Below are 17,805 nucleotides of genomic sequence, written 5' to 3'. Positions count from 1 at the left end.
ACGACTTTACAGTTCGTCTTTGTTGAATTTTTACTTACTAAAAACAAAGATCGTGTCCATAGGTAATGTAAAGCATAAAAATGTATATCAGATATATCAAACGCTGCTGAATTTGTTATCGAATAATAATATCTAAGTGACCCAAATCAAACGAACGGTACTGAAATGCGCTGAAGTCGAAATGAATAGTCTTCCTATGGTCGCGATTGTTGATCTACAGTTTCATAAGCGTATGTGGGCGGATTTTAATGGTTTAACAGAGTTCAAGAAGAAAATAACATCTTTGTGAGGCCGTTAAGGTTTCAAAGCAGACCATATTTTCAGTTAAAATAATATTTATTTTACTGCATAGGCTGTTAAATTACTTAACTTGTTAATCAGTAAACAATCACGACATGTTTACAAACATATCTCATACTGATTTGTATGTATGAGTGTCATCGTTTTACGCAGATAATTTGATTAATATTCAATATATGATGGTTTTATTTGTGCCAGCATTATTCGGAAAAGAAAGTTTGTTCATTAGTTTAATGGTCCTGTTTCTCCGATTGTTATTGTTATAAATGGCGGTCATGGAATGATTTATTAACATTGTCCATTTTCAATAATCTTTGGTATTTTTTATGCTTCACGGTCGTTTACTTATTGATTCTTTATTATGGAAGAATAGCTATTGTTAATTGCATCCAATGAAACAACAGGAAATCGTGAAGGATTCGACGACCTGGATTTTGTTATTTTATATACATTTTGCATTAAGAAACTAGAATGCAATAAATTTTAAGAAACTTTAGTACTTTAGAAAATATACCAAATTTTTTTGAGGAACAATTTCAAACTGCCTGTATCATCTATGTTTAAAAATAAAAGTAATTTCTCTAAGTATAAAAGTGAGCTTTTATGGAGACAGATTATTTTCAATTAATAATTTGCTATTTTCATAACGTTAAAGAGAAATCGAATAGTGCTTTATCATCTTAGGTTGGGATGGCTTGAAGAATAGTATGAAAAGAGAATCACACAATAGATTGGCAGTTATGCAATTAAATTTCACATACTTTCCGTTCCCAGACGCTCCAACTATCTAAGTAAACTGATTATGTTAATAAACAAAATTAAAACGTGCACGATACATTTATGTATGTGTACGTTTGACTATCTGCTCGGTCTCTTCAAACTAGAACTGTTGAACTAAATATAAAAATTTTAATAATGAAAAAGTACCTTTAATTACCCTAAAGCAAATCTTATCTTGAATGTTATCAGACACCTTATATTTTCATCCAGTTTATGAATATACCCAATATACATATTCCACATATATTTAACTCGCCAAATAGTAAAAAAACACTTGTTTTTCTTTTTTCCACGCTGTGTCTCAATTAAAACAAAATAATTGTTTGCAGTGTGATCTTCAAAATACCCAGAGTTTAATTGAAAGACTGAAAACTGAGTTGAATACTAAAACCCTGTCATCTCCTGAAATAAACCTCGAATTAGAGAAGGCCTTAGAAGAAGTGAAAGACTGCAAAGAAATTAATACTTCTCTTCAACTGCAACTGGAGACTGCTAATAAAACGCACCATCATTTGAAAAGCTCATACGATGATTTGGTGTCGTCCAATAAAAATCTTGAAAGAAAGGTTGTGGAACTTGAAGCAACGTTGGCCAAATATAAAGCAGAGCTGATCAACATTCAGCAAGCTAAAGCCAAACTGATCGAAAATGAAACGAATTTGAAGAAGCTTTTGGACATTGAAAAATTGCAGGGAAAAAGTCTGCGGTTGCAAAATGAGAAGGATTCGAAATGCATTCAGGACTTGAACCGGCAAATCAAGGAGATGGAGAGAATTATTGCGCGGAAACATCCGGATTCAGTATCCGCCTTAATAGGTAAACTACTTACGAATTTATTGCTTCATAAGTATCTTTTGGCTTTTGAATATTGAGGTAAATCAGAGCTTGTTTCTTCAGTTGCAGCCAAAGAAAACGCCACCGATACAAACTTGACAGCCAGAAAATTGTTAGAAGATCGCATTAAAACTTTAGAACAAGAAGTAACAAGCAGAGATTTGCAATCGTCCAAGGTATTTATGGAAATTCAAGAAAAGTTCAATCAGATGAAGAATAAATACGAAAGTCACATCGAGGACCTCGAACTGCATGTCAGTGACCTCAAGAACCAGATGAAGAAGAAAACTGATACTTACGACGTGTATACACAGACGTTCTTCAAAGGAAAAATTCCGGAAAAGGAATCGTTTACCATTGGCGTTCAAACGGAAGCAGCAGCGCATAAGATCAAATTTGCCCCTGTTGGACGGAACAAAGCGCCAGAAAAAGACAACCATAAGGAAGACGCACATCTACTAGCTACAATACGAGGCTTGCAAACAGATTTGTCGAATAAGGAGAAAGCTATTTTGAAATTGCACAAGGAAATCGAGGAATTACGGAAAACTAATAAAAGGTTGCAGAAGGAAAGGTAAGAACTTATACTGAGTACCTATTCGTTAAGGGTTAAACAGAATTAAAAAAAAAATAAAGTGCAAATTAATAGCACTGGTGTAAAGGTAAAAACTGATTGATTTAAGAGAAAATTATTTTGACAGGCAATTTGTGTTGAACTATGTAATCTGAACGAAAGTAAGCATCCATAGTGCGTAAAAAAGTAAAAAAATATATATTAATCTTCTGAAAATATAGCAGGGTAATATCAGTAAAACTTGAAGGCCATCTTAGAAGTAGCAACATTCATTAAATATGATTTTTATATGGGAATATTGTCACGCGTAATATGCTGGTCTGAAGCAGATGATTTCCATCAAGAGAGTATTCTGTTTTTTCTATTTTTAACATTTATTATGAATTGAAAAATTCCCAAGAGTTGTCTGATAGATTTAGTATTCAAAATCGTTTTGCAATATTCGAGAACATTTGAGCGGCATATCCGTAAGTTTCTATAGGTTATTCTAGTAGCATTATAATGTTTAAGGATGGTGACTTTATATATTATTAATTGAGTACAATCTTTTAATAATTCACGAAGCTTGAACACTTAACTCTTTATGTTTCTGATCGTTTTGGAACATTCGCGAACGATAGTTAAATAACTTGAACATACCTATTGAGAATTGAGTGTATGTTACTAACACGTTGGCAAACATTGCAGAACGTTCTCTAACATAAAGAAATAGGGCAATATTTGCAATCATTTTATTAGAACATTAACAGTTTTCAATTTTCTCTAAAAGTGCAACGTTAATTGATAGATAAAAGTGTCTGTATGTTCACCGACTTTGAGATTGAACTCTTTTTATTCGCGAATGTTATTAATATTCGGTCATATTTGAGGATCCCCTCATCCATTGCAGAATCAGTACAACCATTAAGAATCACCTGATAAACATCTTGTTGATTACGATTTTAATATGATTGAACAACAAAAAAAGATTGATTTGGAGAAGAGAGGAAAATAAAATGTTATTTGCAAATCAAACATCTAATCTGAATAGTACATCAAGTAATATTTTATGTAAAAGTTTTCTCGTACTGAAACAGCTTTATTTTAAAAATATTCCATTCGAATAGCAGGTTTTAATTAATTTGAATCCTAACTACAGGGAAGGTAGTTTACGCAACCTTAGCGAGAGAAAAGACTTTCGAAGTTATCCAGAAAAATTAGTTGCTTATTCGCGATCGGGAAGCGTGCAAGATTTTAGGAAGGAGGAAGCACTACAGCAGCTCAAACTCGAAAGGGATAAAGTGAAGCAGCAACTAGCCAGACTGGAGGAAGAATATCAAAATTTGAAGAAAAAACGCCTGGACGATGTAAGTAAAAATTGTGATATTGACACAATGTGGCTTTGGAGTAATTTGCTTATATTTGCTTTAATGATGACTGTCTATTGTTAAGCGAAATTTGATATTTCATCATTTCACAACATGGTAATGTAGTTTTATTGATGTACATATGCTTAATTTTGTTTTCATAATGATTTGACATAAAAAAAGCATATAATTTCTTTGCTGCAAGTGCGAGATTGTTTAATATTATAAGTTTTATTACGCTCATAATTAACAGTTTATGAGTCTTACACCATGACGCAGTTACAAACAGCAGCAATTATGATTGTGCATTAAAAAAACAATATTCTCATAAAAAAGCAACAAACACATTTTAAATAAAGTCAAGATCTAGAAGTTATATGAAACACATTTTAAATAAAGCCAAGATGCAGAACTTATATAAAACCGTCTTTTAAACGAATATGCCTTTTCCCAAATTATAGTAAAATCTTCACAATAGTGCTCTTCAGCTTACAGCCCTTCAAGATGCCCACGAACGGGAGATTAGTAATTACGTTTCGAGCGTTACTCCATTACGGGAGCAACTGGAGATGCAGCAAGTGTCCGTGAAAACACTTCAATCCCATCTAACCAAAGCAAAAGAAGAACTGGCAATTGTAAATGTGGAGAGAGATCACTTAAATAGCAGATTAATGAATGGTTTGCAGTGTGGAGGAGCTGCCTTGGGGGATGGAGCGGGAGATCGGAAGGAAGCTGATGTACTTCTTAAAAAAGTAATTTCATGATCTTAATGTTTGTTAACGGAATTTTGTTAACACTGTTTTAACATCTCAGATTTCAAATTTGGAAAAACATTACGAGGAACGGGAATATCGGCTAAGAGCAATCGTCCAGAGTTTGGCGCAGAAATCAATTACTAACAGGAGCTGTGATCAATGTGCGGAAAGGCAGCAACAATTAATCGGTTACAAAGTTGAATTGGATCAACTTCTAGCAACAGTCAGGGCTTTGAAGTAATATTTCTCTTAGCAAAGAAGCAAATTTTTATTAAAGCAGCAAGAAAATTTATAAAATTTCTTCTTTCTATGACATTAATTGTTGCTATTTGATAGCGATTAATTTTCCAAAAACCAACGGTTTGTGGCTTCCATCATGTTAGAATTTATTATTTTTAGTCAATAAATAACGAAGCAGCAAAGCTGGCGAATATTTATTAAACTTGGGTGATAATTATTATTAATAGATACTTAGTCTGTTTCCGTCCTCGAGACTTTATTATTAGTTATGTAGCTAATTCGAATATACTATCGGGTAGAGACCTAAGGGGTCTTTAAATTACAATATATGCATACTTGTTTTAAGTTATGTTTATTTGACTTAATTTTTTTAAAATTTAGAAACGTAATCATCGCGTGTAGTTTAACACGAATCCGATTACACTAGAGATGGCAAAAACATTGCCAATAGTACCACAACTGATACCAAAGAATACTCTTATTGAATCTTATCTGTTGCATAAGAAACTTGTGTTTGTATCAAATTTGTAGTGAATGTTAACTAAACTCAGTAGTTTTTATCAATATTTAAAAAATGCTTTTGCATTTAAAAACAAGTCGATCTGCTTTTTGGAACGAATTTACTCTTAGGGCAATGACTAGAGGAAGTCGCTAAATTGACAATTATTTGTGTATAAGGTGTTATAAATTTACATCACTAGCTTTAAATATTTCGCCAAATTTTCCTTAAACTTAAAGGTTCAGCAACTAGTCCTGCATGATGCAATGCAATACTGATCATTTGAAAAGGATTGTATTAATTGATTGCTAATTTCAATACGATTCGATCGGTGCGGGCAATTTATTGGGGATAAAATTACAGAAATTGACAGAGTTGAAACGTGCATCTCGAATATAAACTGTCTATTGGCCAAGCACGTAGCTGATAAGCCATTTAACACAATTTTATATTAAATTAATTCACAAAAGGCTAATTATGATTGAGAAGTTAAACCTTCAACTGCAAATAATGACCCATTACTGTATTTTAACGTGCTTTCTTTGCTCCCGATAGATTGCTCAAATCGGAGAGAATAATTTAAATAAGTGTACTGTTGTATATGTATGTCTGGTATTTTATTATATTTGTCATTTTAAATAATTAAATCATGTATTACTCGACCGTCTGTTTCAATTAAACCCAAATGCTTCAATTTATTTCTTCTCTGTTGGTGTTGTTTTGTTATTCTCAAAAACGGTAAGTATTGACTTAGTTTATTAGTTAATGCAGTTTCATTTTGTTAACTGAATTGAACGAGTTACAAAATGCTCCCTACATAAAGTTCAGCAATTGTCTAAGAATGAAATATAATATAATTAAAAGTTTGAAGTTGATCTTGAACATTTGGATGGAACTTGGAAATGTATGGCTCTGCCCAAGATAAGCATAAAAAATTATGGTAAATGTTCCTAGATTATAAAAGAAATTGGCAAAACAAGCTCCTATTTTATTTATTTATTTGTTATTGCTTATCTGAGGAAATTGAGGAAACGTTTGCATTGTATTCCAAGCCCCAAAATATAAATGAAAAACGAGATTAGTAAACTCTGTAACAGACACAACTGATTAAACCTATTTACTATATATAAACAAACAGAAGAAATTAAGTAGTGCTTTGTAGTGGTAATGGCTCGAGCATTTAATTTTATCAAATTCGATCAGGGTTATTTACTTAGTGACCGAGTAATTTTAAATAAGAAAAATATCTTCGAGTAAACGTTCTTTTGTTCCACAAATCCCTCTGAACAATCGAGGCCTTAGTTTAAAAAAATTATTTCTAGTGAACACTGCCTTGCTATCGGAGAGTTAATTACATTACCATCATCCAATCGGATGCAGTTACATTTGAGTGAAATTTAGCAGACCGCACGAGCATTGGAAATGGATCACTATGGCAAAGTCCACAGAAAAAGCAACCCTCGAGAACATGCTAATTTTCTAAGTCTTTTTACTTTTTCGTAAGTTTTTTCCATATTTTTTATAGCGATTTTCATTATTTTTATACTTAATATAGCGAAGTTGAAAAAGTAATCTGATCTCAAAATAACGTTTTAGAACTGAAACATTCAGTTAAAAGGCCAGTAGAGGATATGGTTTATATAACACCAAGTTTTTGTTATACTGATCAGAATAAACCGATCCAGTATTAACTTATAATAAATAAACTTGTATGTAAACAGAAACAATTAACGATTTAGTTCAAGTTCAATCAAATTAAGTATCTAAACCTTAGTAGAACACACTTTTACTTGATCGTACTTCAAAGGCTCATATTACACTCAAGAAAAATGATTAATGCATTTTTAATACTATTTAACACTACAGGGAAATTGCACTAAAATCAAGTTTCTATTTTATTCAGTAAAACTTTCAAGTTGCGTTGAATCGGTTGCCCTGAAAATGTAAAGATGACGAATTCAAGGGGGGTGATACAAGTGGTTTAGATGCAGTAATACTTTTCTTTAGTTATACTGGAGGATTATTTAAAAAGGCGTTTAAAAAGGATTTAGAAGAAGAGGATATCTATGAAGTGATAAACTCATGTAAATCAGAAACTACTTCCGAGAGAGTTGCTGAGAGCTGGAGGAAGCGCGTACTTGATAATGGGCATTGCTCGTTATTTTGGCTTTTATGGAAAAACTTTGGTAAACAGTTTGCCCTGTTGAGTTTAATTAACTTGATTTGGAAATCGACTAACAGGTATTGAGTTTTGAAATCCTACCTATGAAATATATTAGAGTTGTTGGTTGATTTTAGCATCTATGAGCCTGAAGCTATTGGAAAGTTGGTGTCGTATTTTAATCCAAAATCCAAACTCACATTTAATGATGCAATTTTCTATGCCTGTTTAATGGTCGGCCTGAAATTCCTGCACGCACTGTACATGCAGAACTATTCAATTTATCTTCAACAACTGGCGATTAACATAAAGAATTCTCTCTGTTCTTTGGTATATCGAAAGGGTATAAAAATCGGCAATTTATTCTGCGTGATTTCTAAATAGAATATTCTGCTTCTAGCGCTGAGACTTTCACCATCAGCAATGCAGCAGGTGGGTCTGGGAAATGTAATAACCGTAATGACCAAAGATGCTAACGTTTTCGAAAAAGGTGTGCCTCTTTTTAGCGATGTATGGGCTGAAATTATCAGAATTTTCCTAATATGCTACCTAATATATAACAAAATGGGTGTATTCAGTTTTTTCGGCATTGGCTTCCTTATGGTGGTGTTACCTCTACAAGGTAAGCATCATTAATCAGTAAGTTCGAAATCAAATTAATAGCTGGATTTTAGTTTATATCGGAAAATGCATTAAAAACCTGCGTCTGGATTTGAGCAAAAAGACTGACGAACGAATACAAATCACCCAAGAAACTTTATCGGCCATCAAGATAATAAAAATGTACACTTGGGAGAAAGTGTTTGTTAGGAAAGTGGAGGAAAAAAGAATGTAAGTTGTCTTTTATCATAAGCAATTATATGTAATTTCAAGTTTTCCAGTCAATTAAAACGCAAGTCAAATAAACGAAATTTTCCTTATAAGGTAGGTCTATGAACTGGAATTTACAGATTCAGATTTACAGTCTGTTTGGAATCAAATATACTATCGATATTAAGGGGAACAAGAAAACTCTTTTAGAAAATATTTAAAAACATTCATTCCGATTTATTGTGAACAAGAACAGGCCGATTTTGCAATATGTAAGTTTAACGAATTTTGAACAATATAGTTTACATTACATCCAAAAGTTTGATTTCCTATTTAATTTCGTTTGTCAATTTACAATACATTTATTATTTTTATATCAACTTAGTTGATTACTATGATTAGTCTTATATTGCGTATTTGTGTATTCCACCGTAAACACGCAACTATTTAATTAAACATTTATTTTTAATTGTAATTGTTTTTCATAAACCTTGCTGGGTATTTTGGATTCTCCTCTTTGTAAAATAATTCATTTAACGTAATATCTGTATTTTCCGTTGATTGCAGCAAATCTTCTTCTTCACCTTCCTCCATGGGGGAATTTTGATATTAAACCTACGTTTTACATATTATTATATTAGATTATTTTTGGTAGCTCCACTTGGTGAGTTTTATATTTATTTGGAATATACGTTTTAATTGACTTGAAAGCCCAGACATTTGAACCATTTTAAAGCAAAGAAGCAACCAGGAAGAAATAGATTTACAAAACTTGTACAATTGTCATATTAAGAGATAATAAAAAATCCACAAGAAACTAGAAAAATTAACCACTCATATTATATGAATTGTAATACAGTATACGATATAAATATATAATATTTTTTCAGCAAAGAAATGAAGTTCCTCCTAAAATCAGCCTACTTGAAATCAATGACTTTCATAATAGGAATATTTTCTTCAAAAATTGGCATCTACATTTTAATGATGACTTATATCGCCTTCACAGAAGTTCCAGAGGCTGAAGTAATATTTTATGTGATGAGAGCCTATCATGACTTGAAACATGCCGTCGGTATTCTCATTCCCATTGCGTTTGGTAAATGCGCTGAAATAATCGCAGCTAGTCAAAGAGTCAATAGAATTCTAAACTCAGAGGAACTTGATGTAGATGATTATAGTAACACATCAGCACCTAAGGTGAAACTTTCAGGAGTCACTGTGAAAGTAAGAGTAATCAATTACGTTTTAGTTCCCTTGCTCAATTTCCTCGATTGTAGGTAAAAGACCGAGAAATCTTGAAAAATATCACCACCGAATTAAAGCCGGGTCTGACTGTAGTTACCGGTCCTTTGGGTTGTGGCAAAAGTGTGTTACTAAAGCTTTTCCTAAAAGACGTTCCAATAGCTGACGGAAAATTGCACTCAAGAGCGAGATTCTCATATTGCTCTCAAGACTCATGGTTGTTTCCATCATCAATTAAACAAAACATAGTGTTTGGAGAACCATATAATCCGGCTCGATACGAAAAAGTCGTCAAAGTCTGTGCGTTAGACTATGACTTTAATTTATTTGATAATGGCGATGAAACCATTGTGTGTAAGTACCAACATTTTCTGTTTTAGTATCTGTAAATTAAAGTTTAAGTAAATAGTTTTCATATATAAGCAAATCTTTACCAAGTGGGGTATTATATAATTGTTCGCTTTATTTTTAAAGGATTTTAATCAAACCGAATTTTACATGCAAAATATATTTAAATATTTTTGCAAATTAAACTCAAGTCTCCAAAATCTACAACTAAAACTGAAACAAAAATTTTGCTAAACTGACCGATGGGATCCAATTTGTGATAAAATTGCCACTAAAATTTAGGCTACCCTGTGTATTAGATAAGTTCTATATGGTTGCGGCGGATTCACGTTTTCAAAAACTTTCCGTTGGGTATTTTGCCTAAAAAAATGTTGTAGTTGTGTAAGAAAACATTTTCTCACGTCTCTTATGGGAAAATAAAAAATAAAATGGAAAAAATGTTTCCTTATCCTTAAATATGTATAGCACTGTTTATCAATCAGTAAATCGTGAAGAAATTCTTTATTACAAAACCAGAAATTTTGTTGAGACGAAATACCCAACGAAAATATTGTGGAAACTTTATAGTTTGCAATTCAATTTTTCGTATTCGCAGTAACAAAAAACACAACAAAAACTATTCTAGCAAGGAACTCAATCCAACCATGCACTTAAATCTCATTTTATCACTAAAAATTCATACAAATGTAAGACCGCTAATGTTCTGTTTTCGATTGTTTATTAAAACGGCGCGGTTGAATTTGTCTTGGTATAACTTTCGCATGTTTGCAGATGTTCAGCTCAAAATTTGAGTTTATGGTGAACTTAGTAAATAAAATTCATATTACGCTTTGAATACATTTTTTGTCTTTCAAGAGAAAAAAACAAAAAAAAACTATTGTCTAGTCTTTCATTAAGAGAACTAAGAAACACTTTAAATACCTAGTTGCCCGTAATAAGTACAATTACATTCGTTTAACTGAAATTACAAAAAAATATTTATTCTGGCGAAAGGTCGCTGATACGACCGGAATTAATTTAAGTAAATCTGAAAAAATATTTTATATTTTATAATGTAACACCAGCGATCTTATAAAAAGTTTGGAAAAAGTTTGAAATAGGAAAAAACGCCCAAAAATACCCTCTAGATTCTCACATCGATTTGGCATGTTCATTGACTCAAAGTAAATAAGTTAAAGCTGACAAAATCTTAACAAGACTTAGAATTAACAAAAAACTAGCATCGCATAGATCGGAAGCGGATCGGAAGAGGTTCAGTACCTGATGTTTAATGTATTTTTGGTCACAAAAAGTTAAAGATTTCCGTTTATACACGATACAGACACTCTGTTTATCGAGTGATGTTTAATAAATTCGTGGAAAATAGCTTTCAAGCATTCCTAAAGACCATATTGTATTAAATTGTAATTGTTTTAAATATTTTTAATTTTATTTATCTCAATAATTACTGTTACTTTTTATTCATTTCTTGTCCACTACTATAATGTCAGCGTTTAGTAATTCACTTACTAGGTGATAGTAAATTTTATTAAATAATAATATAATTCACAAGTTTATTGCATAAAAAAATATCAATATTTATAAAAAAAGTTTCGTAAAAGTATTTTTCTTTTCCGAACTAACAATTGGTTAATTTTCTTTATAGTGTAGATGTGCAATTAAGTGCAATTAAGACAATTCATTTTTCATTAGACCCTTCTAAGTCAGTTCTCTGGTTTATTTTTGCACTTAATTTAGCAAAACTTGAGAGATACGAGGTAGCGCTTCTTCATGCTACTTACTATTCATATAATTTATTAATACTTCTTTTAATTATAGGTCGTTTTAATCTTTTTTTTTTGTTTCATGTGAGTGTTTTCTTATTTTTTCGGCTCATCTGTTCGCATTCACTTGCAAAATGTACAAATGCGTGGCTACAAAATAATTTGAACATTTTAATAAACCAATGTAGAAAAATCAAAATGCATTTGATGATGACTATTAAGTTTCCCGAAACGTAACATAACACATGACTAGAAGTACATTTTCCATTTACAACATTTTGAATGCACAAAAATTAACGTTTGCATATAATTATAGCTGATGGGGGTAAAAACCTAAGCGGAGGCCAGCAAACGAGAATTAATCTAGCTAGAGCGATTTACAAAGAAAGCGATATTTACCTCTTGGACGACCCGCTTCACTCTTTAGATCCTCACGTGCAAGAATTTATCTACCAAAATTGCATTAAAGACTTTCTGAAAAATCATCAACGCGTTCTGGTGACCCATAATTTCAAGCACAAAAACGGTGCTGATAACATAATCGTGCTAAAAGAGGGACGAATTACATTTGATGGGAAAGCCGCAGAAGTAAAAGAGGAAATTATCAAGGAAGCAGAAATAGATGAGAAGAAGCAATCGAAAAAGGAAGCTGATGGTGATGATGATAGTGACGAAAATACCGGTCTGATTAAACGACCCGAAATCGGAAAAGTGAAGGTTTACAGCGAAGTGAAAAAAGAAGGAAAAGTCGATTTTGTGGTATTTAAAAAATATTTTACTTTTGGAGGAGGGATACTGGTTTTTCTCGGATTGGCGCTGCTGGTTCTCACTAGTGAGTTCAGCGATAACTATTCATCCAGAGTTTTTACAAATTGGTTTGTTAAAACCGTAAACTACTTAACACAACAAACCATGACAACAAATCTGTTTTAGGATCAACTTGCAACAAAATCTAACCAACCTCAAGGAAATTAACTTTACCAACAGTACAACCTACATCAAGATAAATGCCAAGGCAGATTGGAGCATAAAGTTATATTCGGGCATAACTGTGGGTGTATTCTGCTTGGACCTTCTGATACAGTTTCTACTGATAAATTTCGGAAGAAAGGCCTCGATCGGTTTGCATCGCGCTATGATTGATAAACTGTCCACTGCTTCAATGGCCTTTTATGATCGATATTTTATTGGGAACATTCTGAATAGATTTTCGCAGGACTTGGCCATTGTGGACGAGGTTTTACCGCATGATGTCAACTTCTTTCTTATGGTAAGGTGGTATTTTTAAAATTGCAATTTTAAAACATGAATCTTTCTGATCTAAAAACATGTCAGTGGAACATGATAAGCGCATAAAAACTAAATGTTTACTAAACTAACTTTTTTTTAATGATTTTTGTATTTAAAGTTACTATTCACTTTATTTTTCAAAAATTATACAAAGAAATTCCTTGTTTTACCCAATCAAAATTTATTCTAACGATTAATAACCGTTTTTAAAAAAATGGAAAAATATATTTAAATGAATTGTACCTCATCCGTATATTCCGATATGCTTACTTGGTAAGCCGATGTATACATTTCAGTTTCTTTTCAAATATTTGAACATTGAAAACCTTCCGGAATAGTTGGTTGCAATTTTATATGATAACTTAACAATACCCGTTTTGTGTGAAGTAATATTTCAAAAAACTGAAACATTCAATATTAAGGATTGGTTTGAAAAATTGTACATAAATACCTAAGGAAATTAAACACCTAAAATTGCAATTCTTTCAGTTTTTAAACTTACTAATTAAAGCTTAAACTTTGGAGTAAATTGACTTTAATTAAGTCAAGTTAATCAATTAGTCTTTGAAAAGTTGTACATTCTCTAGATCGGAAACAAAGCGTTTTTAAAATATAATGTTTGGTTGAACAAACTTACCTCTAGTAAAAAATACATCAACTTACCAAATATCTTGCGTTCGTCAACCAGAAAAATTAGTTTTTACATCTATACAGGGTGAAATTAAGTTTTCAGGTTGCATACTTTTAATTGCATATTCTGTGAACAAAGAAATAAGACAAAAAGTCCATACAGAAGCAAGCGTTTACGAAATACAAGCACTTTTAAGTACATATCAATTTCTCTTTTGCTAGGATTTATTTGAAGCCATGTTAACTTTCCTGTTGTTAAAATATTGTTTGTTGTTCCTTTATTTTTTTTTATTGGTGGATGCCGATATTATGCAATCAGTCAACACCACTCTCATGTATACTATAGGTATAGGCTCTTAAGCACATGATCAAAATATTACTGTAAGATTCTTTGGTACAAAATAAGACCATCTGACCTAACTTTTATTAAGAAAAATTGTCTGGCTTCTCGGCTATTGATGGTCAAAGTTCTTAAAAATATTTTTTTTGAGATATCACAAGAATGATACGATGGATTTTAATGAAACTTGCCGTGAACTTGTGCTTTAATAAGACTTATGTTTACATAAAGCAACCAACTTTGTCCGCTTTGGGTAAGTGGTAAATTCTTTAATGTCCGGGTACAAAAACTACCAGAACTATTTGTTTGGTGGTTGTAATCAACTGATTTTTTTGGGTTGATGCACGCAGTTTTTGTGCTCTTTGTAAAAATTTTAAGCATTCATAGTTTTTGCGCTAAAATATGTGCTGTTTCTTTTCCAATTAACAATGTTACATTAGTGAATTTTTTACATTAACAGAACTAAATTTTTTTTTTTTAAATATCGGAATAGTACTCATATGAATTTTAATAAAACTTGCTGTGAATTTGTGCGTACGTGAGGGTCATATTTTGCTTAAAACTGGCTTTTTTTCGTCGGATTTATGAGGAATGCAATTCGTACGAAAATGCTTCCAAATATAGCCTATAACTTTTAATAGTTAATAATTATAAAACGGTTGAGAATAAATTTATTATAAAAAATCATCCCTTACCACATTTGCAGTTACTAAATAGCAAGAAAACAGACATATTTTTGGGGTAAAAACTATGAACTCTACAAGACTTTACAAAGAACACAAAAATGTCAAAAAAGAACTACGCAGCATCAACTCCAAAAAAATGAGTTGATCCCAGCCACCAAATAAAAATATGTGGTATTTTCCGACATTCAGAATTTACCACTTGCCCAAAGAGGATAAACTCGGTTGATTTATCAAAAGATGACTCTTACGTAGTACCAAATTCACAGCGAGTTTAAGTAAAATCTTCTATTGAGCCAAATAATGACGCAGTACATTTTTGATGATGATGGGACACCCTGTACAACTAGGAAACGATTACCGATACGCAAGCAATGTAAATGGCAAAAAAATGTCCATATTGAACGAAAAATTTCATTTTTTATCAACAAAATATCAGCGATTCTCTACAAAAGAAATTGGCCGCAAAAGTGGCCATAAACCTAAAAAAAAAACACATAAAACTTTTATATACGAGAATTCCTTAACGACGCGTTTGCAAATGTATGTTTATATGACCGCTTTGCCTTATTTGTATCCGTAGAAGATGCAACCTAACTTAAGATCATCCTGCATATTGCTGATGGGTTAACAATTCCTAACTATCATAATTATATTTACATTTTTCAAACTCATTAAACTTATCTTTTTTTAGATTCTTTTCGCTTCTTTCGGCGCCATTGCTTTAGTTTCCACTGTAAGCTACATTTTTATGATTCCAGCAGGAATATTGGCTGTAATTATGTATTTACTTCGCGTAGTGTATATGCCGGCAGCCAGAAGCCTCAAGCGTCTTGAAGCAGCTAGTAAGTGCTTACATTCGTTCTTCAATGTGGTGTTCAGCATATTTTTTACATGTCAAAACATTTACTTTTGAACTTTTTGGCTCAAATATTTTAGTCTAAAAACATTTGTGAAAAAGAAATTAAAGGATTGCCTTGTCTTTAGCTCGCAGTCCTTTGATTGGTCATCTTAATGCCTCCATTGAAGGACTAACAACGATCAGAGCGAGCAAAGTCGAGCATCTCCTAATTAAAGAATTCGACAGGCATCAGGACCTTTACACTTCAGCTCATTATATGAGTTTCTGCGTAAGGAAGGCTTTTGCGTTTTTTATGGACATTCTTACAGCACTGTTTGTTACTTTTGTCGTTGGAAAATTACTATTCTGGGGCGCAGGTATTTCAAGCTTTTAGATGCATTTGCACATTTATAATGACCATATTATCGGCAGGTGAACTTTCTGGCGATGTTGGTCTAGCAATTACAAAGGCTGCTACTATAGCGATGATGCTGCAGTGGTCGTTGCTTCAGTGGTCTGAACTAGAAAATGATATGACGCACGTGGAACGAGTATTGGAGTATACTGAAGTGCCACAGGTAAACGCAATAATAAATTTAGTTTCCCTAATTTTTTTATATCACATTACATTGTAGGACAACTACGAAGGAAGTTGCTTAGAAAACTGGCCTGAGCATGGGGGAGTTATCTTTAAAAACGTCTCACTCACTTACAAATTGGAAAAAGTGCTTAAAGATATCAGTTTTGAGGTGAAACCTAAACACAAAATCGGTATAGTTGGAAGAACAGGAGCTGGGAAAAGTTCTATTATATCCACGCTGTTCCGGTTGTACAACTATGATGGCGTGATTTTCATTGATAACGTTAACATAAAAACTTTGTCGCTGGAGTTTGTCCGACAGCACATATCAATTATCCCTCAAGACCCTTTATTGTTTGAAGGTAGGAAAAATGTTAAAGCATTAAATGACATTCATGTGTCGGTATATTTCAGGCACTATTCGGCACAATTTAGATCCGACCAACCTTTATACGGATGAGGAAGTCTGGGAAACACTGGACAAAGTGCATATGAAAGAGCACATTTCCAGTTTAGATCTGCTCATATCAGATCATGGTTCAAATTTCTCCACAGGCCAAAGGCAGCTGATTTGCCTAGCTAGAGCCATAATTAAAAAGAACAAAATCGTAGTTTTAGACGAGGCCACGGCCAATATGGATCCCGAAACAGACCTTTTAGTACAAAAAGCGATATCCAAAAACTTTTCTAATTGTACAGTGTTCATTATAGCTCACAGGCTGCAGTCTGTGATGGAATGCAACCGTATTTTAGTAATGGAGCGCGGACAAGTTGTGGAATATGCCGACCCAATGTTGCTTTTGGAAAATAGAAACAGTTATTTTTCAAAGATGCTAGCGTCGGACAATTCGCACACGCTTGGTTGAGTCGAGGCCAAAGCAATAATATATTAACATTTACTAGAATCTGTGAGACCGTGTACAGTGAATATATTAAATTTAAAAAAGAGAAAGGAAGTGGATGTGTACATATTGGATAAATAGCTGGGGTTCTGAAGAGTTTGAATGGAATTATTAAAATTGTGTTGCATATTCTGCGACCAAAAGTACGAAAAAATATTAATTGCTGATAATGTAAACTATGATTTAGACATGTGTGGAGCACAATTGTCCTTCATTCACTCCAATTGCAAGTGAAGGGTAATTCCAGAAATACCCTTTCGGAATGTGAATTACGACTGTCCCTGCATATTGGACAGGTTGGTGGATGCGAAAAATAAAGAACTTTTTGGGTAACATCTTCTACCCCGAAGTCGTAAATACTAGTTCTAGCTATACACTTTTCTCTTGCTTTATTGACTCTTCTAGTCAAAAAATGCAAAAAAAACGCGTCAAACAAAACGAGTCAGAAAATAGAGACTTATCAAGGCGTCGTTGTCTGTTACTGATAATCTTAGTACCGCTTCAGTGAGCGCTTCCTCGGGGCTTATCTCCATCTCCTTTTCGAACCGCATTTCCAAAAATCGTACTCGGTGCAACGGCTCCCCGTGTACTTGTTTTTAAGGGGTCCGCTGTATCCCGGTAAAAAGGATGTTCAAGGCAGATCAACATTTTTTTTTATCGATTGATGCACCGAGCTACATGTAGAAGCTCGACTACATTTGAAGTAATATTACAAGAAAACTAAAGTTCAAAATAGTAGATATCGTTTCAAAACCTGGCTGAAACTATGTTAGACAATTTGGTGAATGCGCAAACAAGTTTTCTAAAAGCTTACTGTATTTTCAATATTACTACCTCTTAAGGATGCGTTTTTCTCGGAACTTTCTTTTACCATTTTTCTCGAT

At 32.7% G+C, this 17,805-nt stretch overlaps 2 protein-coding genes across 3 annotated transcripts in view; both read left to right on the top strand.

Moving 5' to 3' along the window:
* LOC109538261 (centrosomal protein of 162 kDa) overlaps positions 1 to 5,990 on the top strand; it is a 16,558-nt gene extending 10,568 nt beyond the window's left edge. Inside the window, exons 3-8 of one of the 2 annotated variants that reach the window (XM_019905417.2) lie at positions 1,410 to 1,896; positions 1,978 to 2,488; positions 3,627 to 3,834; positions 4,323 to 4,469; positions 4,521 to 4,586; positions 4,648 to 5,990. In XM_019905417.2, coding sequence (XP_019760976.2) covers positions 1,410 to 1,896; positions 1,978 to 2,488; positions 3,627 to 3,834; positions 4,323 to 4,469; positions 4,521 to 4,586; positions 4,648 to 4,830 — 1,602 coding nt within the window. In that variant the 3' untranslated portion in view covers positions 4,831 to 5,990. Of the gene's footprint in view, positions 1 to 1,409; positions 1,897 to 1,977; positions 2,489 to 3,626; positions 3,835 to 4,322; positions 4,587 to 4,647 lie in introns of both variants that reach the window. The other variant, XM_019905416.2, reaches the window with a different exon arrangement.
* A 488-nt stretch (positions 5,991 to 6,478) lies between these two features.
* On the top strand, positions 6,479 to 16,967 carry LOC109538361 (probable multidrug resistance-associated protein lethal(2)03659). Its single transcript, XM_019905578.2, has 14 exons — positions 6,479 to 6,827; positions 7,336 to 7,569; positions 7,627 to 7,832; positions 7,890 to 8,111; positions 8,164 to 8,320; positions 9,190 to 9,526; positions 9,580 to 9,898; positions 11,972 to 12,530; positions 12,589 to 12,925; positions 15,293 to 15,443; positions 15,586 to 15,816; positions 15,872 to 16,017; positions 16,075 to 16,381; positions 16,434 to 16,967. The coding sequence occupies exons 1-14, from the start codon at positions 6,751 to 6,753 to the stop codon at positions 16,883 to 16,885; spliced, it is 3,735 nt and encodes a 1,244-aa protein (XP_019761137.2). The 5' UTR covers positions 6,479 to 6,750; the 3' UTR covers positions 16,886 to 16,967.
* The last annotated feature ends 838 nt before the right edge of the window (positions 16,968 to 17,805 follow it).

The sequence above is a fragment of the Dendroctonus ponderosae genome, unplaced genomic scaffold (genome assembly GCF_020466585.1).
Source record: "Dendroctonus ponderosae isolate FM_Combo_2020 unplaced genomic scaffold, Dpon_F_20191213v2 Dpon_F_20191213_2, whole genome shotgun sequence".
NCBI classification, from domain to species: Eukaryota; Metazoa; Arthropoda; class Insecta; order Coleoptera; family Curculionidae; genus Dendroctonus; species Dendroctonus ponderosae.
This window is presented reverse-complemented; position numbering and strand designations above follow the sequence as displayed.

Excerpts from the sequence above, each read along its gene's own strand:
- LOC109538361 (XM_019905578.2), top strand. The coding sequence starts at position 6,751 with ATGGATCACTATGGCAAAGTCCACAGAAAAAGCAACCCTCGAGAACAT. Across the intron at positions 8,321-9,189 it reads AAAGTGGAGGAAAAAAGAAT|CAAAGAAATGAAGTTCCTCC; the intron begins GTAAGTTGTCTT and ends ATATTTTTTCAG. Across the intron at positions 15,817-15,871 it reads ATTACTATTCTGGGGCGCAG|GTGAACTTTCTGGCGATGTT; the intron begins GTATTTCAAGCT and ends TATTATCGGCAG.